We start from the raw sequence: 27,933 nt of genomic DNA, 5'->3' as shown, positions 1-27,933 counted from the left end.
AGGATGTTAAATAACATACATGGTAGTAAATCTAGATCTTGGTAAAACATATTCCAACAACTGGCATCAGAGCCATGGTAATGATTTACTTTCATGAAATATGAATTAAAACGATGTTTTGTGTTGATTTGGATGGTTTCATGATGGTTTATGTGCTTATATGATGATTGTTTGGAAATCGTTGTATATGTTGTAAAAATATTTTTTATTTTGATCTCAAAATATTTTTATTGGAAAGTAGACGAAAAATTAATGAATTTAGGCTTTTACAGAACCTAATTTGGATTTTTTATGAATTAGTTATGATTTTTTGAATTTGGATGAAAATATCTTGTTTTGGATGCACGTGTGCGCGAGCGGGGTTGAGTTTTCACTCGGACAGCACGCGCCTTCAGACACGGGCTGACCGAGGATTCTCGGACATGGCCCTGTCTGAAGGCCTGCTCATGCCAAGCTCCCTCAGCCAACACAGGCTGCACGCAGCCCTTTTTCTCGGCCATTCCCTTGCATCCGCGGGCGCAGGGGTATGAATTGCATACCCCTGTGCATCAAACTTGTTTTCTTCATATCTTTTAATTCAAAAATCGTTTTTCATGGAAACAAAAGTCAAATTTTGGTAGAATTTTGTGTAGAATCTGAATGTTCAATTAAAAATCTAATAGTCAGAATAAAATTAATTTTTAATTAATTAAAATTAGTTTAAGATATTCGTAGGCTTTAAACTTTGAAAATTTGATTTCTCACAAAAATAGCCTTATGGTTAATTTTAAAATTTTAGATTATTTTATTTATTTTATTATAAGATCAGATATTATATTTTTTTTATTAAATATGAATGATCTTATTTTGGTATTAAAATATTATTTTTTAAAATAATCTTGTTTAAATTTTAAAATTTGCTAACCATATTATATATATATTTTTTAAAAAAAAATTTGTTATTTTTGTAATATATTTTATTAATTAAAATTATAAGATTAGGAGTATGTTAGTTTTAACATTTTATCTTATTAGACATTTTTTTATTAAAATTAATTTTGGCAAAAATAACATGAAATTTAAAAAATTGGTTAGTTTAGGTTTGAATAGAAATTTTAGGTTTTCTAACCATAAAATTTTCAAACATATTTTATTTTATTATTTTTTAATAAAATTGAAAAATATTCTAACCATAAAATATCTTCTTTTTTTTTTTCAAATTGTTTATTTTATGATATTTAATTTATTAAAATTATAAGACTAAGAATATAATATTACGAATATCTATTTTTTTTAAAAAAAAATCAAGATATTATATTATAGTATCTTATTAGAAATTTGAATAATTTAAATTTTGAATAAACTTGAAACTTAAAAAATTGGTTAGATATTTTTAAATTTAAGTTAGAATTTAAGAAATTTAGGCTTTTTTTTGAATTTTTTCAAATATTCTCTAACAACCTAAATTTAAATTCTAGTTAAGATACATATTTTAAATTTTAAATTTTAAAATAGAGAAATTTTAGCCTACTTTCCAGATTATCTGTTACTTGTTTGGTTTGTATTGTTTGATTATTTAATTATATATTCAAAAAAAAAAATTTTACAAACCTATTATTTATTTGATCTAAATTGCTATGATTAACTTGTTGACAGATGCAATGATCTGATTTTAATCATAGTTCAATTGTCAATAGATCTTATAAATAATTTGTAACAGGTAAATTTTGCAATTTCTTTCATCTGTGTAAACTTAGTAACATGATAAGTTAGGGGGCCTTTGTAGTGGCTACGACATATTGAACTCAGCCCTCCCTCACATGAACCACCCCAATTGTGAAGGCTCATTTGCCTTATTTAAATAATTGTATTAGGTTAATTATATTAGTCTAACCTAATTAAAATTGAATTAGTAACATAATTAACTTTAAAAATATATGAAATTTATTTTTCATTGAATATTTTAAAGTTAATTTTAGAAAAAGACTTAGTTAATTGAAATATATTCTAGATAGTAATTTCTAGTGACTACTTAGATTTTCTAATATTTAATTAGGAAAATATTTTAAGTTGAAAATTAATTATTTATTAATTAATTTTGGATCAACTTAATTAAAAATATTTTTCCTACTATTAAATTAGAATTAATAATTAAGTTTATTTTATGCTTGATTATTTAATTCTTATATTTAATACATTTAATTAAATTGAAAATTAAATATTTAAGTTGATTTCATTCTTGATACTTAAATATTATTATTTTCAAAATATTTAATTAAATAGAAAATTATTTTTTTTAAGTTGGAAATTTTAATTTCAGAACAACTTAAATTTGAATAATTTTCAAAATATATTTTATCTTTATTTTATTAATTATTTTTTTTTTTTCAAAAATTGCATTTATTTTATTTAAATGCAGAAAAATTTGAAATTTTTATGAAAAATAGATTAAAGTTGAAAATTAATCTGATTTGTTATCAATGAAAGATTAGAAGTCATTTATGTTTACATGTAGTTTTCATGTTTATGGTTTAATATATGCAAAATCTGGTAAGTCCTGAACATATAGTCATTCACAATTACAGTGATGTCAACACAGTGGAATGTGATTGTGATTATATGCTTCAAAAGACAAAGTCCCTGATTCATCAGTGCACTGGATTTATACTGATGTGATAATCAGCGATGAAGTGTACTTACACTTTGCATAAGTGTTATGTTCTTTTCAGAACATTAACAAAGTATGCTAGTTTCGGATGTATGGAGTATACATTGGACTGGGACCGATATTGATCTTAGTAAAGATATTATAATCTTACCGTTGTATCTTTCTAAGTCAATATCACTAGTTGATCTTATATCAAAAGATCTTAATCCTGACATGCTTAGGTTCAATCTCAAGAGTGTTATTCATGTTCTTTGATTTGTTAGTTAAGCCTACTTTCTGGTCAGGGAAATACGTACATTTTGGGAACATAGTAGTGTGATTGAGTGGGAGCGCTAAACATAGATATGGAATCTATACCTTCTATCAGGACATAGAGTGAAACGATGATTTCCTTCGAGCTTGGCTTAATAGAGGTAAGTGGAAGAGCTCTTGTTTCAGTGATTATATATTAGTTCAATGAAACATCATTTATAGGAAGCTAAGTGTTTTAAGGATAAAATACATTGAGGAGTGAAACGGTAAATTTATCCCTACTCGGTGTAAATCATCTATAGAGGATCTTTGATTATTGAGATTAGAACGATGGTTAAATGTTTATAGCATATCTATATCGTGAAACATATAGAGCGTTCTGTATGACTGAGAGTGCAATTCTAAGTTCTATGGTGGATGCAATAAGGAATTAATAAGTTAGGAAATTTGCTCGGTAAATTCTAGTTCTGCTTATTGGAAGCTCGGTTGTATAGGCCCATGGTCCCCATACTAGTTGAGACCATACTGCTTGTAAGACTCTGATAATTGATATTAATTAATCAATTATAATTCTAAAATTAGACTATGTCTAGTTTATGAATTTTCACTAAGCATGGGCTTAATTGTGCAGAAAAGAGGTTCTAGGTCTTATTTATTAATCAAGAGACTTTATTAAGTCTAATTAATAACTATATTAAATGAAAATTTTATTTGATAATTAATTTTAATTATTAAATAAATAGTTTTGGCATTTAAATGGTTAGAATTGGAAAAATGGCATTTTTGAGAAAATAAGAAATTTTTTTGTCAAAAGTGGAAAAATTCCAAAGTGGGGCCCATTACTATGGCCGACCACTTGGGTGGTAATTTCCACTTAATTTTTTTATTATTTTAATGCCTAATAAATCCTAACCTAAACCTACGTAGTTGCCTATAAATAGATAGTAATGGCTCACACTTAAAAGATGATGAAATTTCTTGCCTTTAGAAAAAAAATTGAGCCATCTATTCTATACCTATATTCGAACCAGCCCCTCTCTTTTTGTCTTCATATTTTCATACCTTGAGTGATAGAGTGAGTGCCCACACACATCAAGTGGTATCTCAATCATAGTGTGTAAGGCTGTGAAGAATCCAGAATCAAGATAAGGACATTCGGGCTCAGATTATGGTGATACTCTGCTACAGACATGATACAAGGGTTAGAAATCTTAGTGGAAGGAGCCATTAATATTCCGCTACACCCACTGTAAGGTTTTCTAAAACTTTATATGTGTTTATTTGTATTGTTTTAGAAATTCATATTTAGGATGTTAAATAACATACATGGTAGTAAATCTAGATCCTGGTAAAACATATTCCATCACTTCTTCTCTTGGATGGTTTAGATAAATTTATAAATCAGAAAATGATCATGAAATAAACATGTGAACCAAGAAATATATTAAACAAGTAATAAAATAATTGTGTTTCTTTATTGATAAATGAATTTTTAAGAGTACATTGAAATAAAATTTTAGTTAGGGTACAAAACCCAACAATTTCTTGTTCCAAAATTACCAAGCATGAACATCATTGGAAATAGGGGTGTACATAAATTTTTGTAAACCGTCCAACCCGAACAACCTGTCCAAACCAAACCGAGATAACCCGACGAAAATGCAAACCGAAAAATCCGACGAAAATATAACATGTCCAGTCTTTATATTGGGCGGGTTGAAAATAATATCAACCCGAACTAACTCGACCAACCCGATTAAGAAAGTTTTATATATATATGTTTAATTATATATAGTATATATATTATATAATTTATATACATATTTATAAAAAATAGAAAGTTCAAACTACTATATTTTTTTTATGGTGGATGATTTGAACTTTAAATTCAATCTTTATATTTATCTCATTATCACAATAACTAAAATATAACAATTGAATGTAAAAATATATAAATAAACATTAGTGCTCGGTTTGGACGGGTTAACCCGACTAAACTGACCAATTCATTAAATAAAATGTAACATAAACTGACCAAATCGACCGACGTACACCTCTAATTGGAAACAAATGGATTTTCAAGGAAAAAAAGAAACTTAGATGGCACTTTTCAGAGACTCAAGGCACGATTGGTTGCCAAGGGCTTTAATCAAAGACCTAGAATCAATTTTGGAGAGACCTATAGTCCAGTTATAAAAGCTTCCACAATGGGAATCATTCTTTCAATTGTTGTTTCAAAGAATTGGAAAATCAGATAGTTGGATATCAATAATGCATTCTTAAATGGCAACTTACAAGAAGATGTTTACATGCTACAACCTCAGAGTTTTGAAGACCAAAATCAACCTGAAGTAGTGTGCAAACTAACTAAGTCTCTCTACTATTTAAAGTAGACTCCAAGGGCCTGGTATGAGAGGCTAAGAGCAACCTTACTAAGCTAAAAATTTACAAAATCAAAGGCAGATTCCTCTTTGTTCTTCTACAAAGTACTTGGGAATCTTATTATGGTTCTAATATATGTTGATGACATAATTAAGAGGGAACAATGTCGCTAAACTAAATCACTTCATTGATAAGCTGAATGACATGTTTGCTCTAAAGAATTTAGGACCACTCCACTTTTTCCTTAGAATTGAGGTGCATAGAGATGAAACAGGTCTTTATTTGAATCAAGGAAAATATGTTAAAGAGCTACTTGTTAAAATAGGAATGATGCATCTCAAACCTTGCACCACTCCTATGACAGTAAGTAAAACTCTGTCAAAATCAAATAATGAACTTCTAGCAAACCCCATAGAATATCAAAGCATCATAGATGGCCTGCAATGCTTGACACATACTAGACAAGATTTATCTTTTGTTGTTAGTAAGTTAAGTCAATTTCTACAGTCTCCTACCACAACACATTGTAGTGCAGCAAAAAGGGTGCTTTGATATTTAAAGGGAACAGTCTAACATGGTCTTCACATCAAACCTTCAGACAGACAGGGTACTCGGATGCATATTGGACATGTTGTCCTGATGATAGAAAAATATTATTAGACATTGTGTTTACTTTGGAGATACATTGGTGTCCTAATCATCCAAAAAACAGGCAAGTGTATCTCAATCCAATACAGAATTGGAGTACAGGGCCCTTGCACAAGTAGCTACTGAAATTCCTTGGATACAATCTCTATTGAAAGAGTTTCATTTCCCTTTACCATGTACACATGTCACATGGTGTGACAATATACGAGGTAGTGCTTTAGCTGCTAGTCTTATTTATCATGCTTTCATAAAGTACATTGAATTATATGTTCATTTTGTAAGAGAAAAAGTGATTAACAAAACACTTAAAGTTAGATATGTTCCCTCAAGTGATCAAACAGCTGATTGCTTAACAAAAAGCTTGAGACAAGACAGATTTCATTTCTTGGTGGAAACACTTTGAGTTGTTGAAACACCCTTAAGTTTGAGATGGGTTGTGAAAAAATAAAAATATCTTATTGGTTCTAGAAGCTATGAGCTGTCATAACCGAACGGTGTGGTCCCAATGCGCAACAAATTCTTGTTAGAATATTCCCTGCTGTAATGATTATTTTGTAATTGTGTAAAAGGGTGTAGGTCATTATTTTGTATAGAGGATAAGTCAATAAACATACAATCATTCAACCAATCATTCCTTTCTTCTTCATTTCTTTTCCTCTCTACTTTTATCTGGTTTTCAAATTGTTGCATTAACGTTGTTTTTCAAAAAAATTATATTAGAATTAATCAATTCTAATAGCGACATTAAACTAAATTAACATTCATCGTGTGTCATTGATCTGACCACATAACTTTGATATTTTTGTTGCAATTGAGTTGTTGTACATTTGCCTTTTAGTTTTATTGATGCTCAGAGAATTGATGTAGCAATACTTATACATTGATCATGCTACATAATTTTTAGTGTTATTTGAAGATATTTCATAAGACAATTCAACACAGAATTCGCATAAAAAAACAATTCTAATATGGTTAGTTTGTTCATATTTTAACATTGGTTGAGTTGATGTTGATTTACAGTGTTCTTACAGTTGATTCTTCACAAAATAATCTCAAACTACAAGCATTTGTTCATTAGTCTAATAATAGTTGGTTAAATTTTTTTCTTAACAATACCCAAACACATGGTTTATACATAGTTGCTAGAATGTTGTTTGCACGTTGTCAAATAGTTTTCTTACTAACATCTTATAATGAAAAAATCATGGATCAAAATTGGCAATGCATGGCTCATATACATGAAACGATATTGTGGTTAGTTTGTTTATAATAACAAGCAAAAGTTATTTTTTGTTTTCAAGTTGTATAATAGTCACCTTATAACAAACGTATTATATAACATATCAATTCTTGTGCCTGTATTATGAATGCCATGTTGCATTACAGTTTTTTTTTTATAGATTTCTAATAATTGATTATCAATAATTAAAATTTTAAAATTTCAAGAAATGAAACTAATTCTATTTCTACAATTTAGTCATGAAATGTAGACAATTTGGTCAATAGGCATCTTGGTAAACACTACAATAATATGCCAAAGCAAAGCAATTAGATTTTTTTTTTTTTGATAATTAAGCAATTAGAATTTGAAGATACAAAATTATAATATCAATTTTTAGATAATGTTGTTGTAATATAGTTTTCGTACAATTTTCTTTTCGTTTTATGGATGATCAAACAATTGATAATGTTGATCGAAGCTACACTATTTTTAATATTTTTAATAGGTATTTCATACAGAAAATCCAAAACATTGCTCATATAAAAGGCAATTCTAATACGATAAGTTTTTTATATGATAATGTTGGTTGAGTTGATGTTAATTTACCATGTTCTTACAGTGGATTCTTAACCTGAAACTAAAAGTCATTGTTGATCAGTTTAATAATAGTTGATTCTACATTTTGTTAGTAATATCTGATTGCATGCTTCGTAAAGTAGTTGCCAATACATTATTTACGCATTGTCGAATAGTTGTCTTAAAATTTATAAGAAAAAGTTTAGAAATCAGAATCGGTGATACAAGATTAGTATAAAGGAAAATCTATTATCGTTAGTTTGTTTATATGTACTTTTGGTTGAGTTGACTTTACAATAATTTATTAACAATACATAATTACATGCTTCGTAAATTAGGTGAACATTTACTTTTTTCTAGATGTTTAATAGTTGTTTTACAAAACATGTACCATCTAAATTACTACTGGACTTATATTATTAGCGATCTATGACATTTTAGTTGTTTCCAGTTGTTTAATAGTTTCTTTAAACTTGTATTGTCAAAATTATAGGAAACGAAATCAATTTCATTTCTACTACAGTTCAATGGACGGTTTGATTAAGGAATAAATTATGTTAATTAAGAAGAAAATAAATCCATGAGTCATAGGACACATGAAAAAACAAGAAGATAATAACTCCATGTTCTTGTTCATAGCACTAAAATAGAATAAGTGCAGATAAATCATCGTTGTTGATGAAATTTTCCTAAAAGTTACATTTGGAGGCACATTGTTCTCAACCAGCACATAAGATGCAAATGGCTACAGATTCCTCTTATCATTCTCTATTGTAGATTTAGAAAATTATAATACATGGAGTTGGTTTTTGGTAAAATTAGGGTGAAATATATGGGATCAGAGAAAAACAATGCTTGATCTCAGACATAAATTTCCAAGAAACAAAAGAATTGAGTAGCACGAAATATTACCATCACATCCTTTAATTTTTTTTTTCTTAATGTTGTCAATAACACTGTAAGTGCAAGTAGAGTAGCACTTGGACTTAAAATAATCAGAAAGATGGAACTTGTATTCTCAATCCTGCAATGATAAAAAAACAAAAATAAACATGATAATGATTACACAAATAGTTTTAAAACTACCCTGAAACTATACTAAAATTAATAAAAAGTTATTCACGCAGTACACCTAATTCATAACCAGTAGGTAAACTATATTACAACCATACATAAAAATCATATGCCAAACACCCAAAACAAAAAAAAAATCTAACATACATTACACATAATAATCTTCCAAAAAGCAACAACAAAATCAACAAGCAAGAACGACTAAACATAAAATATGGAACTATTAGAAATATTTTAATAAACAACACCATACTAAACAATCGCCAAAGAAGTAACGATTAAAATAAAAAGTAAAAAATAAAAAAATAGTACAAACACTCATTACAAATAAAATCTAAAATATATAAAAATTAAAAAACAACTTAAACCTACACTAAATCAATAAACCTACACTAATAAAATAACAAAATAAATAAAATATATGAAACCCTAAAACTAAAATCACATATAAAAACACTTTAAAAATAGAGACAAAATACATAAATTAGAGCAAAATGAAAAAGAAGCTATAATGAAACCTCAGTCAATTTATCGACATGTTTCTTCTCCTTTTAACTTCTGATGTAGTACTCTTATCAATTTCATTCCTCTTCGATTTCTTCTTCATAGGACGACCTTCATGTTTTGTTACTGGTTCAACAAAATCTTCATTAAAATCACCATCTTCCACAATGGCCCATTTCCCTTTGTATTTTTTGGCCATCGATTTCACACTCATTACTAGAGCTTTAGAAATTTTAGTAATGAGTTTCTTTAGAAAGAGTTTTTTCACGACAGGAGATGGAGAAGACGATGAAAACGTAATAGCTATTTATATAGGAATTTATAGAAAAAAAATGAAAAGAAATTGTTGGATGGTTGAGAAATGAAGCAAGGATTGAAGCTAGGAATCCTAGGGAATTTTTTTTTTTCGAGAAATAGATTTTGATTGTGGTTTCAAAATGAAAATTGAAACTAGAAAAAAAAAAAAAAAAAAAGAAGAAGAAGAAGAAAAGGAAGTAAGGAAACGTGAGAGAAAGGTTTGAGTGTAATGATTACGGGAAATTTGATAAATTATGCTTAAACATTAGGGGTGGTGTTTAATTGTACCACCATTTTAAAAATTTTATAACTATCCTCATCTTTTATTAGTGACCCCAAAATACCCCTCTCCTCTAACCCAAAAAATTTGCCTCTTCTCCCTCTCATCTTCATTCACGCACTCTCTCTCTCTCTCTCTCTCTCTCTCTCTCTCTCTCTCTCTCTCTCTCTCTCTCTCTCTCTCTCTCTCTCTCTCTCTCTCTCTCTCTCTCTCTCTCTCTCTCTCTCTCTCTCTCTCTCTCTCTCTCTCTCTCTCTCTCTCTCTCTCTTTCACTCTCTCTCACTCTTCACGCACTCTCTCTCTCTCTCTTCACACACACTCCCTTTTTATCACTGCCGCCGACCGATCCTCTCCCGGCCGACTGCCACCTCCACCATTTTCTCCCTCAACCTCCACATCACTCAACAAAGCAATGGGTAAGTGTTTTTCTTAGTAAATAGTGTAGTTTTTTGTTGAATTGCATGGATCTGAACGTTGTTAGTTGTAATATGTGACTTTTGTGTCCTTGAAATGGAGGTAGAGTTTGTGGCTAACAGTCTGTGTTTTTCTGGGTTTTTTTGTTTTTTGCAATTTTATGCGACATCATGCGATGTTTTGTGCGATTGCATGAGAAATCTGAGGTTAGGGATGACATGATTAATTTTGGCGACTTTGTACGATTATTATACGATTTTATGTGCGATAATGATGTTTGGCGATTGGTGTGCGATATGTTGTGCATCGTTATGCGATTTTGTTGACTATGTGATATTGTGCGACTTTATGCGATTTCTTTCCTTTGTTGTGCGATTATTGTGCGACATCATAACTGGTTTATATTATGTTTGTGTAAAGCGATTATTGTGCGATATTGTTCGATATTGTGTGCGACATAGTATGGTGATTTTTTTATGTAAGTCTGTTTGTATTTCTTTGGGACAGATTCATCTGTATTTGTGCCAATACTGTATGATGGCGTTTGGACTTTGGAGGTTTTCAACTGGGTATTTGATTCCTCAAAAAGTAAGACATTGATATTGGACGTTGACTGTACACTGAAAAAGTTGCGTGAAGTTTTGCATGAAGAGTTGGAGGTGGACCCCTTGGTGTATGAATTGAATTTAGAAGTTCTTTACATGTACATGAAAGGCACTAAGTTTCCACCTAAGGTTTTAGTGAAAGATAGTCAACTACAAGTGTTCTTGAGCATGAAGGCAAAAATGAGTGTGGACAACTTGTTGCCACTATTTGTGACAAAGGTGAAGAAGAATGTGAATTTGGAGCAGACTCCCCGAAATGTAACCCCTAGAAGTGTTGTTGGGACCTTTGTCCCAGAAACTGATATGGGGGTTGGTTTGGACGAGCAATTTTGCACTAATGTAGATGATGAGAGAGTGGGTATCGAATTTCATCATTCAGATGAGTTTGATGCTCCCTTTTACAACAATGATCCTGTGGTTGATTTGGGTGTGGATGATGATGTGGCTACAGATGTACCTCCCCTGAGGATGGAACTAACTCCAAGCAACCAAGTAGAGCGACAAATAAGACCCCCCCGTAGTGAGAATCGCCAAACACCAGGAACTAGTAGCAGTCGGCCAGGTCCTTCTGATAGTGCTCCTGTATCTGAATTTGAAGTTTCTACTAAATTCAAACCTCTTGTGTGGACAAGGGAAGACATAGAGGAAAATAATGTGTATACAACATCTCTTAGTGGTACGCCTTCAGGAGAGATATATCTTGGCAAGTTGTACAAAAACAAGGAAGAATTGAAGAATGTAGTGGGTAGGTATGCACTGAAAAATAATTTTGAGTGGATGGTAAGTAAGTCTGGCACTGATGTGTTTTACGTTACTTGTAAGGATGAAAATTGTAAATGGAGATTAAGGGGAACGAAGAAGGCACTTTGTGACATGTTTGAGGTTACTGTGTTTCACAACGAACACACATGTAACTTGGATTCTAGACATTCTGATCACCGGCAAGCAGCACCGTGGGTCATTGGTCACATTATTAAGAACAAGTACACATCTGATGGATCTAACTACAAAGCAAAAGACATACAGAGGGATATGTTTGATGAATATGGCATCAAGATGAGTTATGAGAAAGCTTGGAGATGTAGAGAGAAGGCAGTTATGTACAAGAGGGGTACTCCAGCAGAATCTTATACGAAATTATATGGTTACTTCTACATGCTGGAACAGAAGAATCCAGGCACTATTACTGACATTGTCAGCGATGATAACCGGTTCAAGTACTGTTTCTGGTCACTCGATGCTTGTATGAAGGGATTTAAGTATTGTCGTCATGTGATTAGTATCGACGGAACATTCTTGAAGACGAAGTATGGAGGAACACTGTTAGTTGCTGTTGCGTACGATGCAAACAACCAATTGTTTCCGGTAGCCTTTGCAATTGTTGACAGTGAGAATCATGACTCTTGGAAGTATTTCTTGCGGAAGTTGAAGGAAGCCATTGGTGAGGTTGAAAATCTTATGTTCATATCGGATAGGCATCAAAGCATTGAACATGCTGTTGATGTTGTTTTCCCAGAAGCATGCCACTGTGCATGCTTCAAGCATATTACTATGAATGTCAATCACAAGTTTAAGACTGATGTATGCAACAAGCAAATATGGCTTGCAGCTTACGCATGGAACAAGACGGAATGTGATAGGCATTTTGAGGTGCTGAAACAGATGGACCCTGCCATTGCTACATACGTCGAGCAAATAGGGTTTGAAAAGTGGGCTCGTCTTTATTGTCCAGGCGATCGGTACAACATAATGACAAGCAATACTGCCGAAAGCTTCAACAAGGTGACAGAAGAATTCAGAAAATATCCAGTAACTATTTTGGTTGACTTCATCAGGTTCACACTTCAAAATTGGTTTGCTTCTCGTCTCGAAAAGGCTAGTAAGTGCGCTACTCCTTTGGCTACTACTTTTGAAAATGATTTAAAGGATCAACATAAAGATGGTATGTTCAGGAGTGTCCTTCGTAATGGTGCAAAATTGTTCAACGTTGGTACAAGTCCTCAAGGTGAGAGAGGTGGTGATGTGAACTTAGTGGAGAGAACATGCACTTGCGGACTTTTCTAAACGCTCAAAATCCCTTGTCCCCATGCATGTGCCGCAGCAGTTAGTCAGAATGTGAGCGTGTACATACTTTGCTCTCCATATTACACTGAAGAAACGTGGAAGAAGACCTACGATGCCACAATTAATATTGTTGGCGAGGAGGATGACTGGGTACTACCGGAACATATCAAGAACATAAGAATCGGGGTACCAGTGGAGAAAAAACCAATAGGTCGGCCTAGGAAGAGCAATGCACGTAGAAGACCCACGAAGCGTCGACCATCTAGTGGTCAGGTGGTAGTGGAACCTCGTCATTGTTCGCTATGTCACGGTTCAGGGCACAACAGAGCTACATGCAAAGCTCGAGTTTGAACCATTTCTCTAATATTTAAATGAATATGTGTTGTAATCTGCAATTTTCTCCTAGATTAATACTTTTTTGGTTTGTTTACCGACTTTTAGGCGACATTATGCGATTACTGTGCGATTTTTAACTGACAGAAACTTGTTTTTTAGTTTGTTTTGTTCTGTAATTTCTGGCGATATTACGCGATTATTGTGCGATTTTGTGCGATGTTAACTGCACAGGATCTTGTTTTTTAGTTTGCTTGGTTCTGTATTTTTTGGCGATATTATGCGATTAGTGTGCGATTTTTGTGCGGTGTCAAAATAATCGTGATTGTTTAGTTTGTTTGGTTCTGTGTTTTTTGGCGATATTATGCGATTAATGTGCGATGTTAATGCGATTCTTACCAAAATAATTTTTCAAGATGTCATGATTTGACAGGTATTTATCAAAAATTAAAAAAATAAAGAAATTAATACAGGCAACAATTTAAATAGCTTTAAATTTACTTGTTATATATAATTTTGGTGAGATTATAATACAATTACAAAAGGGGAGTTTATGTGTATAAGAATAACATTAGAAAAACCTACAAAAAACTACCATGTCAAGTTCTGGTAAAATAGGTCCACACACCACCTATGTCTAAAGGTGAGCATGTTATCATCATGAACATGCTCCAACGACCTTTCCAGCATCAAGTGCTCAATGTGCTCCATGGCATACATTCCACAATTGCCACTAAAAAAAATACTAAATATTAGCGACAATTAAGTTAAGTAATTCATAATGGAGTGCAAAATTAAATTACTCAAATTATACAAAAAAAAAAAAAGAGATTCACCTGCTGTTTGTTTGTGGTGCAACCTCAGATGTAACTCGTCTATAATGCAGGGGTAGGAGCTGACTGAGATCACCCAACTCCACCGGATGTACATAATTGTTGTATGGGAAATAACCGCTAGCTCGGATTAGATTCGCAAATAGCTCGCTGTAAGGCTTCAAATATGACTCCATGCGTGCCTCAACGGTGCCACCGATATCAGAATCATATACAATGATCTCCCAGTTCTCGATATCCACCTCAACTGCCACCCAGTGGCGCTCTTTGGGAAGGTGCAACACAAAGTATATGTACTTCTGCTTCTCCCAACATGGCAAGTATCTGTGCGGTATCCCCTGCACGTAATTCATAACGCCCTCATCCCATTTCATCTTGCTCTTGTCACCCTCATACATATTCCAAAACATGGAAAAGAACTGTGGAGCAGATGTATCCAAAACTACACCTTTTCGAGTGTAGACTTCTAGGTACAGGGTCCGTCTTCTTCTCAATAAGTGCGCCATGTCATCAATTTGCTGTATTCCAAAAGAAAACAGTAAGACAGAAATTGCATAAAAGTCGCACAAATATCGCATGAAATCGCACAAATTAATTACCAAAATTATTTCGAACGTCGCACAAACATCGCACATAAGTCGCAACAAATACACAAATCACTGAATAATAATCGCACACACATCGCATATAAAATTGCATAAAAGTCGCATAACCAGATTAAACATTAATTGCAAATATAACATATAAATCGCATATAAATCGCATATAAATCGCATGTAAGTCGCACAGAAAATGAAAAACACAATAAATTAATTCTGTTAAGAAATAACTTACAGCATCGTCGAGCCATTCGTTCAACACCATCAATTTCACGAACCAAGATCTAGTGGCTTCGCCAGTGTGAACATCCCTAGGACGGCCATTGTCCCTAGCATAAGTAATCCACTTCTGGAAAAACTTTAACAGCCGGGGGTCCGCCGGTTTCAGTGTGTCTACTACCACGGGCCCATGTCTTTGTTTCTTCTTCCCAGCTGTGTAGTCATTCAAGAAAACCGGCTTCCGCTTTCGCCTAAGCCTACAGAATTCCACCCCATCTGGTGGCCCCTGCAACTCTTCCACATCCTGAGATTCTGTATCACCCAGCGAAATGACAATGGCGTTTGCAGGAGTAGAAGGAACGTCACATACGTCAGGTTGCCAGTCTTTTGGGTAGACATCATCATCATCATATGTCAGCGGTGATGGATGTACCGTCTGTAATGGCTCTGCCGTGTCGGATGGATGTGTGGGGTCTGATTGCTGTGCCGGCCCTGATGGTTGTGTCGGCTCCGAAGGTTGCTTCTGTAACAAACTTATCACGGTCGCAATTTGATCCATGATAAGATTCTTCATCTCTTTCTGACTTCTTTTGAAGTCAGCCTTCATCTCAGTCTGGGCAGTGAGAATCGCAAGTTGTTGCGCTTCTACCTTCTCCAACCTCTTAGCCAACAAGAGGTAGTCGGAGTCATTGGGTGGAGCAGAGCTTGGGGGCACAGAGGCAGATGCTGGGGGCACAGTGGCAGATGTGGAGGCGTCTGCTGTTTCCTTGGGTGGGGATGGTTGAATAATTTTGGACCTTTTAACATATTCTGCCACCCGTTGGGCTTGGGTCTCGAATGCGGTCGAATCTTGCGCCCCGGCTTGTGTTTCTTCGACCTCATCTAACCCCATTTCCACTGTGGGCACCTCACCCTCACAATTGTTCTTCCAGTAGTCGACCTCCCAATTCCGAGGATACAAAATTTGAAGCACAACCATCTGAAAGAAAGCCAAATAAACATTTAACATTCAAAATCGCACAGTAATCGCAAATAAATCGCATAAAATCGCAGACACTGACAAATAAACAAGTACCGATTATCGCACATAACTCGCACAAACTCGCACACATATCGCCAAAAAAATCAGAATAGCAACAAGGTCAAATCGCACACATATCGCATAAAACTCGCATAACATCGCATAAAATAACTGTTTTAACACTAACATAATAAATCGCACAAAAGTCGCCAAAACATCACATAACATCGTATATGAAAACAGATTGACAAACAGAAACATGCAGAAATCGCATACATATCGCATTAAAATCGCTTAAAATCGTATAAAATCACAGTTTCACAATTTAAATACCAAAGAAACAAAGAAACTAAGATTGACATACCCTTTTCTCAAATAGTGCAGCCACGTCAGGTTGCTTCACATCATGTCTCGTAACGGAATCAGGAGTACTCCAATTCAACATTCGAGGGAATCTAGTCCCTCTGCACTGCCCATACTTCTTCCCCAAATCTTGCATCACCTCGAAGGCCCAGTATTGCAGCGCCGGGGCATATCCATAGACATTGTACTTTGCCTCCGATTGAGTAATTTTTTTCTCCGTCTTCCCTTTCTTCTTCATCTTATCTTTAGTAGAGACCTTATCAATGTAATTCTTCCTCAGGTCACTCATACTCTTATTTGTGGATGACAATAACTTCTGATAAGAAAGGAGGCCCCACGGATACTCGAAGAAGTTTTCAACGTTTTCTATCAGCTTCAGCATATCCGTCCAGATATAAACACCCTCAGCCCTTGATAGAAGAACACCCTCGACAAATGCGCACAGCCCCAACTTGTACACATCGTCCGCCACATCGCAGGACTCAAAAGCTAGCCAAAGGGTTTTGAAAGTGACCCGTTTGGCATTATTGAGGTAGTCCCGCAGTATCCGATCAGACTCACATAGTGTACTCAAATCTTTTGTTGAGGGGCCACCGCTCATCTTTAGTCTGGTGATCAAACCAAACTCAGACCGCCCAAATCTGGCATCGGTTTTACCCACGTAAAACCAGACTTCATCATTTTTCACCTCAGTCACTTTCGTTTTCCTCAATAGCACTTGATGCACAATCACCCCAGAGAATTTCAAATCACTGGCATTCCAAAAAACTCCAAAGGGAGTTTCCTTCACCCTCTCAGTCAAGTTGAAGGCTTCAAACTTAGCCTTTATTGAAGCAAAGTACCCATTTCCTCTGTACGTGATACGGCCTGGAAAATGCTCAGCCAAAGGTAGAATAAGTTCAGGAGCCATCTGCATTTACAAGATACATTAGACAACATCGCATAAAAATCGCACCAACATCGCTAAAAATCGCATATTTTTTCAATAGTGAAGTAGAATCGCATACAAATCGCACATGAATCGCATAATATCGCCAAACAAATACAGATCAAAACTAACTAAAACATAAGATCCTGTCAGTTAACATCGCACTAACATCGCCCATAATCGCACAAAATTGTTAAAATCGCATAACCTATACTATATATCATACATCGCACAATAAATCGCACAATGTCACCTAAACGTCGCTAAGCATACTAAAAAGTATTAATTTGGGACCAAATCGCACAAAATCGCATATAAATCGCACAATGTCGCACAATAATCTAAACCACAAACCAGGGCTTCACAGACTCGTGTTATGTCGCACAAAATCGCACATGGCATCGCATAAAATCGCACAAATACCTAAAAACCCAGAAAACAAGTTTTAATCGAAACCCATCTTCATCCCACAGTTTTATTGCACAAATCATCCCAAATAACATACAAAATAACAACTTCCAATTCAATACTAGATTCAACCACATATTTATGCATTTAAAGGAGAAATTCAAAGATAAATTATACAATAACTAACCTTGATTGCTGCGATTGGGGTTGGTGGGATTCGACTGGTGTGGGTGGTCGTCGTAGGTTCGTCGTCGACTGGAGTTCGTGCTCGTCGTGGGTTCGCTCGGGTCGATTGGGTTCGTCGCCGTGGGTGGCCGTGGGTTCGTGTGTGTGGGTTCGTGGGTGAGGTCCGGTGTGGGTTCGTTGGTTCGACCGGTGTGTGGGTTCGTGGGTGAGGTCCGGTGTGGGTTCGTGGGTGAGGTCCGGTGTGGGTTCGTGGGTGAGGGCCGGTGTGGGTTCGAGGGTTTGGCAGTCTGTTTGGGAGAGGGAACGAAGAGAGAGAATGTAGAAGAGAGAGAATGAGTGAAAGAGGGAATGAGAGAAGTTTGAAAAGACAGGGGTATTTTTGGAAGAAAATTGAAAGAATGGGATAGTTTTTTTATGTGTGATAATTGGGTATAATTAAACACATAATCTAATGTTTTAGCATAATTTATCAAATTTCCCAATGATTACATAGTGACATCATCATGTATGTATGATGTGTGAGTAAGAGGTAATTTAACAATTATTTTTTTAAAAGTAAAAATATATTTATTTTTGATAGAAAAGTAAAAATATTTAAAATACCCTATACAGGTATTTTTGTAATAAATGTTATTTTTTTTTATATATATTTTCTATGTAAATTTTTTTTTTATTCTTTACGTATGGAGGAGGTTCTAATGATTACATTTTTAATGTAACCATTATGGTTACATTTTTTTAGCCATCGGATCACTATTAAATGGTTGTGATTAATTTGGAAATTAAATAAAAAAAAATAAAAAAATGACCTGTAACCTGATAGTAACCTGTTAATTTATTTCCTTTTAAAACTTTATTAAGATTAATTATATTTTTTTTTGAAAGAAAGATTAATTATATTTTAAAATTAAATTAAGTATAATTATTAATTAATATTTTGCAATTTATTATTAAATAAGGATCTTTTAGCAATTTATTTTTTTTACACTTAAATTATTTTAATTTTTATAACAAAACTCTTAATAATTTAAAATTATACATATATAATTTTATAATTAAATAGCTTAATTGTTAAAATAATTAAGCTACGGGATTTATATATAAATAAAAAAATTATTTATAAATTTTAATTGCTAAAAAATGTCTTCTTAAATATTTATTTAATTACTTAAAAAATAGTTAATTATAATTAATAAATTCTAAAAATGGAATTTTTACTTATTGGTAATCTGCTATTACAGGTCAAAAAAAAAATATAACTGTTGACCGAGGTTTTCGGCAACTAATAAAATATTATAAACTTACTGAGCTGTAAGAAAGTGAGAGAAGGATTTTTACGTGGTTGGGGCATTAATGAGCCTTAGTCCACGAGTCTCTATTATTTATGGATGTCTTTAATACAAAGAATATATTTGGGAGTGTTTCACTCTTATGAATACAGAGAATGTTCTTGGTGAGTATTTACTCTACTTGCTCATATGCAGCCCAAGATTCTCGATCCCATTTAATGAGCTTTAAGGGGGTATTTATAGTGTTTTTGGTGGGGTGATCCCCAGACTTATCCTTACAAGTGTATCTGTAAGTATCCATAAAGTTGGGTATTCCCAATGAATGTACCATGGGTAATGCATGGTCAAATCCCTAGGTGCTGTAGGGTTTTTATGTGGAATGTCCTTATTGCCTTTTGATTGACGTGACTCTTCACAGTGTAGCCGTCGCTAGACTTAAATGATCATTACTGTGCTGCTGCTGGTTGGAGGTTGTGCTGTCAGACTTTATTGCGTGTAGCAGTCCCAACACGCTTCCTCCCATGCGGCATTTAATGCGACTTGATTGCTCAGGAGAAGCCTGACACCTCGCGGAGATGCCTTAGCACTATTCGAGCTTCCGGGAGCGTATGAAGTTCCATGTGCCTTCTCCGGGGGCTACGTCCTGTACGCTACCTTATGGCATAAAGACTTAGCAAATATTGTGAATTGCTTGATCCACGTGTCCTTATCTGGTTGGTACACGTATATTGGGCAAAATCAGGGGCAACATTTACCCCCCAAGCCTTGTTCTTTTGAAAAATGAAACAAGGCTTGTTCAAGTGCCTCCGGTTGACTCCTCGGTTTCCTGGCACAAGCTTTGAGCGCGTGAGGGTGTATTTAATGATGGCTTTTAATGCAGCGATTCACTTTTTGCAGGGGTCGATTCGTTTCGCGCCCATTGATTGATACGGCGCATTAATGGTGTCAGACGGATACTCAAACGTTTCCACCGCCTTTATTGCCAATCGATCTCGTCCGTTGATCTTTGAGCATTCGAATCGTGCGCTTCCCCCACCGTTCGATTGGTAGGTGATGTCGCCTGTTCCTCATGCAGCCTTGCCTATAAAAGCCACCACCTTTTCTTCATTTCGGTTACTTCCCATTTCTTGCCAACTTTGCCCAAATTTCCCAGAGAGAAAATTCTCAGACCTTAAACAAGGCCTTTAAACACTTTGCAATTTTCCCCAGTTCCTCTTCGTTCGTTGCTATCAGTCTTTCTTGTCTCTATTCGATTCACAACAGGACCCCCAGTTTCAACACTTCATCGTAAGTTCTTTGCACCCTTTGCTTTATTATTGAATGGCATGCTATTACTTATCCGTTTGTTCTTTTCTGGGTTTGCATTCGAAGTTTCTGGGCATGCAAGTGTTTAAATCCTTCGTATAATTGGTTTGAGTTTACTGCTCTAGTGATAGGATTGCTGTTGTCACGCCTCTATTGTTATTATTATTTTTTTGTTAGGGGACCCCCATTCCCTTTTTCTTACTTTAGGGTTTGGTATGGGGCCTAACTGCTGGAATCTTACTCTTTTTACGAAATCAAAAAATGTCTGCTTCTGGCTCAAAGTCATCGAAGAAAAGTGGTAAGTGCCTGGCTACCCTTGAGGAGGTCTCCCAGGGACCCGTTGCCCAGGAGGGGTACAAGTCCCGGGCGACCGGATGGGAAGCGGCCGAGCTTCACTCCACTCTGACCTGTCCCCATCAATTGGAGAACATTGCGGAGGTTGCTGGAATCAAGCCTTCCACATCAGGGACCTACCATCGACCACCTCGCGACGTGGAGACGCCCAACCATAACTACGGCGGTTTCGGGGCCTGGAGCCAGACGCATCTGATGGCTGGGGCCATGCTTCCTCTTCAAGATTATTTTGTTAATTTTTTAGTTTTTGTCGGCCTTGCGCCATACCAACTTATTCCCCAAGCATACCGCCTGCTTTCAGGCTTATTTATTTTTTATTCTGCCCGGGGATGGTGATCTCCCCGCCCGGCGGAAATTTTGTATTTTTATGAACTTGTTTCCGTCCCCAAAAAGGGGGACAAACTTAAGGATGGTTTTTATGGGTTCCGGGCCCACCCTGCTAACGAAGGGGTGGTCCCATATAACAGGCAAACTCACGTTAAGGAGTATCGCCATCGTTTTTTCTTCTCCTCCGGATTCCGGGCAGTGGACCATCCGGAGCTCCTTACTGAGTGGGTGAGGATTCCTCCCTATGAACGGACTGCACCTACTCAGGCCTTTCTTCGGAGGGCCCAGGCCCTTGCCTCTTACGACCGGGCTGATCTTGACGTCGGGGGTCTGGTCACTACGGAGAACTGCAGGAAGGCAAAACTCATCCTTCCGCATCAATCCGTGGAGGACTCTAACCTTTCCCGGGTTATTTGTCCCAACGTGAGGGCACCGGTCGCGAAGAAGACCTTCCGGGACGAGATCATTGCCACGGCAGAGAAGAAGTACCAGGAGTATCTCTACCGAAAGGCCCAGGAGAAGGCGTACTCTAAGGCCCAGGCAGCTTCCGGGAAGGCACTTCGCGTGGGGAGCCCGGTGGAGAGAAGGAGTCAGGTGATTGCCGGGAAGCCCCTTCACATTGGGGATTCAACAGAGAGAAGGGCTCCCAGGCCACAGCCTTCAGCTCAGGAGCCGAACACTGGGGCTCCTGGTGCCAGCTCTTCCGGCGCCGGCGGTAAGTCTCCTTTGGTAGTTCATTATGTTCCTTCTGTTGGCGAGTATGCCAGTCTTAGGCCCGTAGGGTTCGACGAGCGCCTTTATAGATTTAGGATGCCCTCGACCTGGTGGGGGGATCATTTGAAGGAATTTTATTTTTCAAACTTAGGAGATTTCCTAGGTCGATCCTGGATGGGTTCTGGTCCTCCGGAGCCCGTTCCCTTAGGTCCTTCAGCTTACATTACATCCAGCTGGTTCCGGCCTTCGGACAGCTATCTCGGAGGTGATGCTGCCAGCATCAAAATTCGGAACTTTGCTAGGGCCGAATTAGAGAGTCGGGGTAGGACTAGCTTGCTTGCCATATCTCGTGTTGGTGGTTTCCCACGGATGTTCTAACACTTGCTTTCTTTTGTTGTAACAGGTGCTTCTATGGACGCCATTTTGGCCGAACTTGCTGGGGTTCACACTCCTGAGGCTCCTCCTGCCTTTACTTCTTCCCCGATGGCCCCCGCTTTAAAGATTTCTTCCAGCGCTCCTCCAGACACTATTGATTTAGTGGATGACGAGGAGGTGCTGCCGGGAGAAGGTCAAGAAAAGCAAGGGGGCTTTTCTGAGGAAGTTGAAAAAGGTGCAGGAGGGCTCCGGGCTCTTCTTGAGGAAGCTAAAAAAAGTGAAGAAGAGCAAGAGATTGCTCTGATTCGCAAGCCTAAAGGCAAAATGATTGCCCAGGAGGAGCCCAAGCGGCCTCGGAGGGCTGATACTCCGGCCCACAGCCTTGATGGTGGGGTCTCTCCCATGGAAGAGCATACTGCCCCTCCCAACATTGTGCTGACTCCGGTTCCTGGAGACGAGGCGAGACAGGAGCTCCGGATAGCTAAACACAACTACGCCATGGATGAATACTCCCGGGGGTATGCTGAGGTGGAAGCCCTTAGGAGGGTTCTGCGAGTTGAGGTGCAGGACACCATCAACAACCCGGGGTACCAGGATCCGTGGGACCTAAATTTGGATCCCCTATCAGACTGGTTCCGTCGCTTCCTCGGGCCCACCTTAGCTCCCTTTGCTGCGGAGATGACTGGCGAGTTTGCGTCTCAGCTTACCCGGTGCGCGCCTAAGCGATTCGCTACCTGTGCATCCCTGAACTCCATCTTCCAAGTCCAGGATCTCAGCCACTCCCTCACTGTGGTAAGTGTTTTGTAATTTTGTTTTTCCGCTTATTCTTTTTTGGAGATTCTTTCTTATACTTGTATTGTTGTTTAGCTTGCTGCTGAAGCTGGCCGCCTCTCCAAGAACATAATTAACCATGGCTTCGTCCTGTCTGATTTTGGGGACATGAACAAAGTCAGGAAGGTTCTTCAGGATCTTACTGCGGAGAGGCAGCTTTACCAAGACGTTGCTGAGCGCCGGGAGGCTGCTGCCAAAGCCAATGAGGAGGAGGCTAAGCGGAGGCAAGCCCAGGCGGAGGCGATGATTCGGGATGAGGCCCTGCGGAGAGACAGGTTGGAGGCCAAGCACCAAGAGGAGCTGAGGGCGGAAGGTGAGGCCACTGCAAAGGCCAGGCGGGAGCTCCGGGAGGCCAGGGAAGCCTTGGACGAGATGGTTGCCAAGGTGAGATCCTTAGAGGAAACTCACCAGGCAAACTTAGAGTCCCGGGCCGCTCTGGCCGCGGAGCTGAAGGAGCTCAGGGACTTTAAGGAACAAGCCTCAAAGAAGGCAAAAAGAGCTGAGCTTCTTTCTCCCGTTTCCTGCGGCCGGTGCCCTAAGTGCTTTGATGATGGCGTCTTCATGGCTTGTTCTACCAATGACCAAAATATCAAGCTTACTTTCTACCCCAAACCTGAGGAGATGATCGCCAAATTTCGGGAGAAGAAGAAGAAGCTTGATGCCATGGTGGAGGCACGCATCGGACCTCGTCTCCCTCCGCGCATTGATTAGGCCGCTCGAGATTAACCCAGTACAACCAGGATTTCACCCACTTCCCTTTTTATATATATATTTGTTTATATACAGCTATTTTGAGACAATACATTTATATAGCTGTTTTTTATTTAGAGGGGAGACAATTTCTAAGGCCTGTCCCCGAGTCATTTGTATATATTTTGACCTGCCCTTTAGGGCTAGGATATTTATACGTGATCTTTTTTTATGCACATATTTCTCTTTTTGACCTGTCCTTTGGATCAGGATTTTTTACTTAGTTTGTTTTCTGTCTGTCCGTGCGGTATACCCTAGTACCCCCCTGAGTGGCATAGAAACTTTGTTTTTAAGGCACTCAGTTTTATTTTAACATGTGGAGGATGTATACATTTAGACGGTACAAACTCTTTAAACAAAGTCTAAGTTACATTCTTGGCTATTGGTAATATTTTCTGAGGTGATCTGCATTCCAGGCTCTTGGCACAATGGTTCCATCCATTCTCTTTAGCTTGTAAGTGCCTGAGTCGATTTCGTCCTGGATTTCATATGGTCCTTCCCAATTTGGCCCAAGTACCCCCACTCCGGGTTCCTGGGTGGCTGGGAAGACTCTTCTTAGGACCATATCCCCAATAGCGAATTTTCTGTTTTTAATTTTAAAGTTAAAATACTTGGTCACCTTCTTTTGATAAGCTGCCATCCGTATTTGAGACTCATCCCGGAGTTCTTCAACTTGATCCAAGGCCTCTTGAAGCAAAGCTTGATTTGTGGCTGGATCGTAAGTCGTTCTCCTGTGGGACGGGAATAACGTTTCTATCGGGACCATCGCTTCACAACCGTACGCCATTGAAAAAGGCGAGTGGCCGGTCGTGGTTCTGGGTGTCGTCCGGTAGGCCCATCACACTCTTGGCAACTCTTCAGGCCAGTTGTTTTTGCAGGCCAGCAGCTTTTTCTTCAAGGTGACCTTTAGGATTTTATTGACTGCTTCCGCTTGACCGTTTGTTTGAGGTCTGGCCACCGCGGAGAAGCTTTTCACTACTCCGTGTTGGTTGCAGAAGTCAGTAAATTCCTCGCAATCGAATTGCTTTCCATTGTCAGAGACTATTTTGTGAGGCAAGCCATATCGACACACTATGTTTTTGATAACAAAGTCTAGTGCTTTTTTAGCAGTTATGGTCTTCATGGGCTCAGCCTCCGTCCATTTGGTGAAGTAGTCTACTGCTACTATTGCATACTTTACTCCTCCTTTTCCTGTTGGCAGGGACCCAATAAGATCTATTCCCCATACCGCGAAGGGCCAGGGACTAGTCATCAGAGTGATTTCATTTGGAGGAGCTCTCGGTATGTTCGCGAACCTTTGACACGAATCACACTTTTGGACGTAGTCTATGCAATCTCTTTTCATTGTTGGCCAGAAGTACCCCTGTCTCAATATTTTCTTTGAGAGACTGGGTCCTCCCGTATGATCTCCACAGAACCCTTCATGAACCTCTAGCATGATTTGTCTAGCTTCAGGGTCCGATACACACCTTAAATAAGGCATGCTGAGTCCTCTTCGGTAGAGAATTTGATCCATCATTACATTACGATGAGCCTGATACTGAATCTTTCGAGACAGTGCCCTTTCTCGGGGCAACTCACCTTTTGTTATGTATTTTATGATGGGGACCATCCAGCTGGGTTCTTGCCCAACCGTTATCATGGTCTCTTTTATTTTGATGCTTGGCTCTGCCAAGCGTTCCACTGGTACTACCCCCAACTCTTCGATTTCACTATCTGAGGCTAGCTTAGCCAGACAGTCTGCGTGAGCATTCTTTTTCCGGGGGATTCTTTCTATTTTGTAGTCCGTGAACTCGTGGAGTAGTTCCCAGACTATTGTTACATACGCGGCCATTCGCTCGCCGCGTGTTTGGTATTCTCCGGATAACTGGTTTACGACCAGTTGGGAATCACTATAGACTTCCACTCTTTTGGCTCCCACGGCTTTTGCTAATTTCAGTCTTGCTATTAGGGCTTCATATTCGGCCTCATTGTTTGAAGCTGCGAAGTCGAACCGTAGGGCTGCCTGGAGTCGCAGTCCGGTTGGTGATATCATTGCTACTCCGGCTCCGGAACCATTTTCATTGGAGGCTCCGTCTACAAATACCCTCCAAGTGGGGATTGGCGGTACCGGCATATTCGTGGTAGCCTCGGCTTCGTTGCATTCAGTAATCAAGTCCGCCAAGGCTTGGCCTTTTATAAAAATTCGGGGTACGTAGTGCAATTCAAATTGACTTAGCTCCATTGCCCACTTGAGGAGCCTTCCGGATGCTTCAGGTTTTTGGAGGACTTGCCGGAGCGGGTGGTTGGTCAGTATCTTGATCGGATGTGCTTGGAAGTATGGCCTCAATTTCCTTGACGCCATCAGGAGGAAAAAAACCAGCTTTTCAATGATTGGGTATCTTGTTTCGGCTCCTATCATGCGCTTACTGACGTAGTACACAGGATGCTGAGTTTTCTCTTCTTCCCGGACTAGGGCAGCGCTGACCGCGTGTTCGGAGACAGCCAAATAAAGAAATAGGTCTTTTCTGAGAACGGGCTTTGATAGGATAGGAGGCTTGGCCATGTGCTCTTTTAGCTTCTTGAATGCCTCCTCGCACTCGTCCGACCATTCAAACTTTTGGCATTTCTTCAATATGTTGAAGAAGGGTATGCACTTGTCCGTGGACCGAGAGATGAAGCGGCTTAAGGCAGCTACCTTTCCAGTCAGGCTCTGCACATCTTTATGCTTTTTGGGAGATGGCATGCTCAGGAGAGCCTGGATTTTTTCCGGATTTGCCTCAATCCCTCTTTGACTGACGATGAAGCCCAGAAACTTTCCTGACTTGACCCCAAAGGTGCATTTCTTTGGGTTGAGCTTCATGCCGTATCTCCGGACCACTTCGAAGCATTCCTCTAAGTCGCTTGCATGGCTGTTGCATGCTTTGGATTTGACGAGCATGTTGTCTACGTAAACCTCCATGTTTCGCCCCAGAAGGCCTTTAAACATCCGGTTAACCATTCTCTGATAGGTTGCTCCGGCGTTTTTCAGTCCAAAGGGCATGACTAAGTAACAGTATACCCCCTTATCGGTCCTGAAGCTAGTGCACTTCTAGTCTGCCGTATGCATCTTTATTTGATTGTACCCAGCATAGGCGTCCATGAAGGATAACAGTTTGAACCCAGAAGTGGCATCTACCATCTGATCGATCCTGGGCAGCGGGAAGCAGTCCTTCGGACAAGCCTTGTTTAGATCAGTGAAATCTATACAAACTCGCCAAGTTCCGTTCGGCTTGGGCACCAGGACCGGATTGGCTAGCCACTCCGGATAGTACACGTCGCGGATCATGCCGTTAGTCAATGCCCCTGCTGTACCCCCCGGTGTTCCCTGAGGCATACCCACAGTCGCCTGGCCCGGATTGAGGTGGGGCAACCTATTTTTGATCCATTCGTAGAGGTGGCCTAATCGGATTAGATTTTCAATCTCGTCCTTGAGATTCTTACATTCATTGGTGCTATGACCGATGTCGTTGTGGTACTCGCATCTCTTGCTCGGATCTCTCCAGGAGCTATCCCTGTACAACGGTTGTGGTCTCCGGTAGTGTGTATTTTGCCTAGTAGCAAAGTACACACGCTCTTGGGAGTCCGACAGCTCCGTGTATTGAGTATACTGGGGGGTGTACCCTCTTTTCTGGCGCTTCTCCCCCGTCCGGGTGCTACCCTTGGAGGACCTTTTACTCCTCGAGCCCTGGGAAGGGCCTGTCAGGCTAGCAGCCGGAGTAGAGTGCGAAGGAGTTTATCCATTCATTCCGGACGGGTTGCCGAAATGGGATGATGCTGGTGCCAAGGCCTGGCCCTGGCTATATCCGGGGGTAGCAGAGAATTGTATGCCACTGGCTTATGGAGTTGCGGTCGGGGTAATACCCGAGGGCGATACTCCGGGAGTATATCCTGCTATCCCGGTGGGATAGTATCCTCCGTAAGCCACGATTTGGGCTTCTTCGAGGTTGATATATTTTTGAACTCTCTTCTGGAAGTCCTGAAGGCTAGCAGCTCCTTCTTGCTGTAGTTCATTCCAGAAAGGAGTCCCAGTGCGGATGCTTGCTTGGAGAAGTGCAAGCTGTTGTCCGTCGTTAACTTTCTTGGTTTTCGAGGCTTCCTCTCGGAACCTCTTT

General features: G+C 38.4%; 1 protein-coding gene and 1 long non-coding RNA gene across 2 annotated transcripts; both read right to left on the bottom strand.

Moving 5' to 3' along the window:
• Window positions 1-8,334: 8,334 nt before the first annotated feature.
• On the bottom strand, window positions 8,335-9,839 carry LOC115724060 (uncharacterized). The gene is made up of 2 exons (XR_004012985.2): window positions 9,320-9,839; window positions 8,335-8,751 (listed from the first exon to the last, which is right to left on the bottom strand). It is a non-coding gene; the product is annotated as an uncharacterized LOC115724060 (long non-coding RNA).
• Window positions 9,840-13,889: 4,050 nt separating this feature from the next.
• On the bottom strand, window positions 13,890-17,243 carry LOC133031462 (uncharacterized). The gene is made up of 4 exons (XM_061104964.1): window positions 16,335-17,243; window positions 14,966-15,928; window positions 14,135-14,649; window positions 13,890-14,031 (listed from the first exon to the last, which is right to left on the bottom strand). The coding sequence occupies exons 1-4, from the start codon at window positions 17,241-17,243 to the stop codon at window positions 13,890-13,892; spliced, it is 2,529 nt and encodes an 842-aa protein (XP_060960947.1).
• Window positions 17,244-27,933: the final 10,690 nt, after the last annotated feature.

Source organism: Cannabis sativa, chromosome 9, assembly GCF_029168945.1.
Source record: "Cannabis sativa cultivar Pink pepper isolate KNU-18-1 chromosome 9, ASM2916894v1, whole genome shotgun sequence".
Lineage (NCBI taxonomy): Eukaryota > Viridiplantae > Streptophyta > Magnoliopsida > Rosales > Cannabaceae > Cannabis > Cannabis sativa.
Note: the sequence above shows the minus strand (reverse complement) of the source record. Positions and strands in the feature narration are given on the sequence as shown.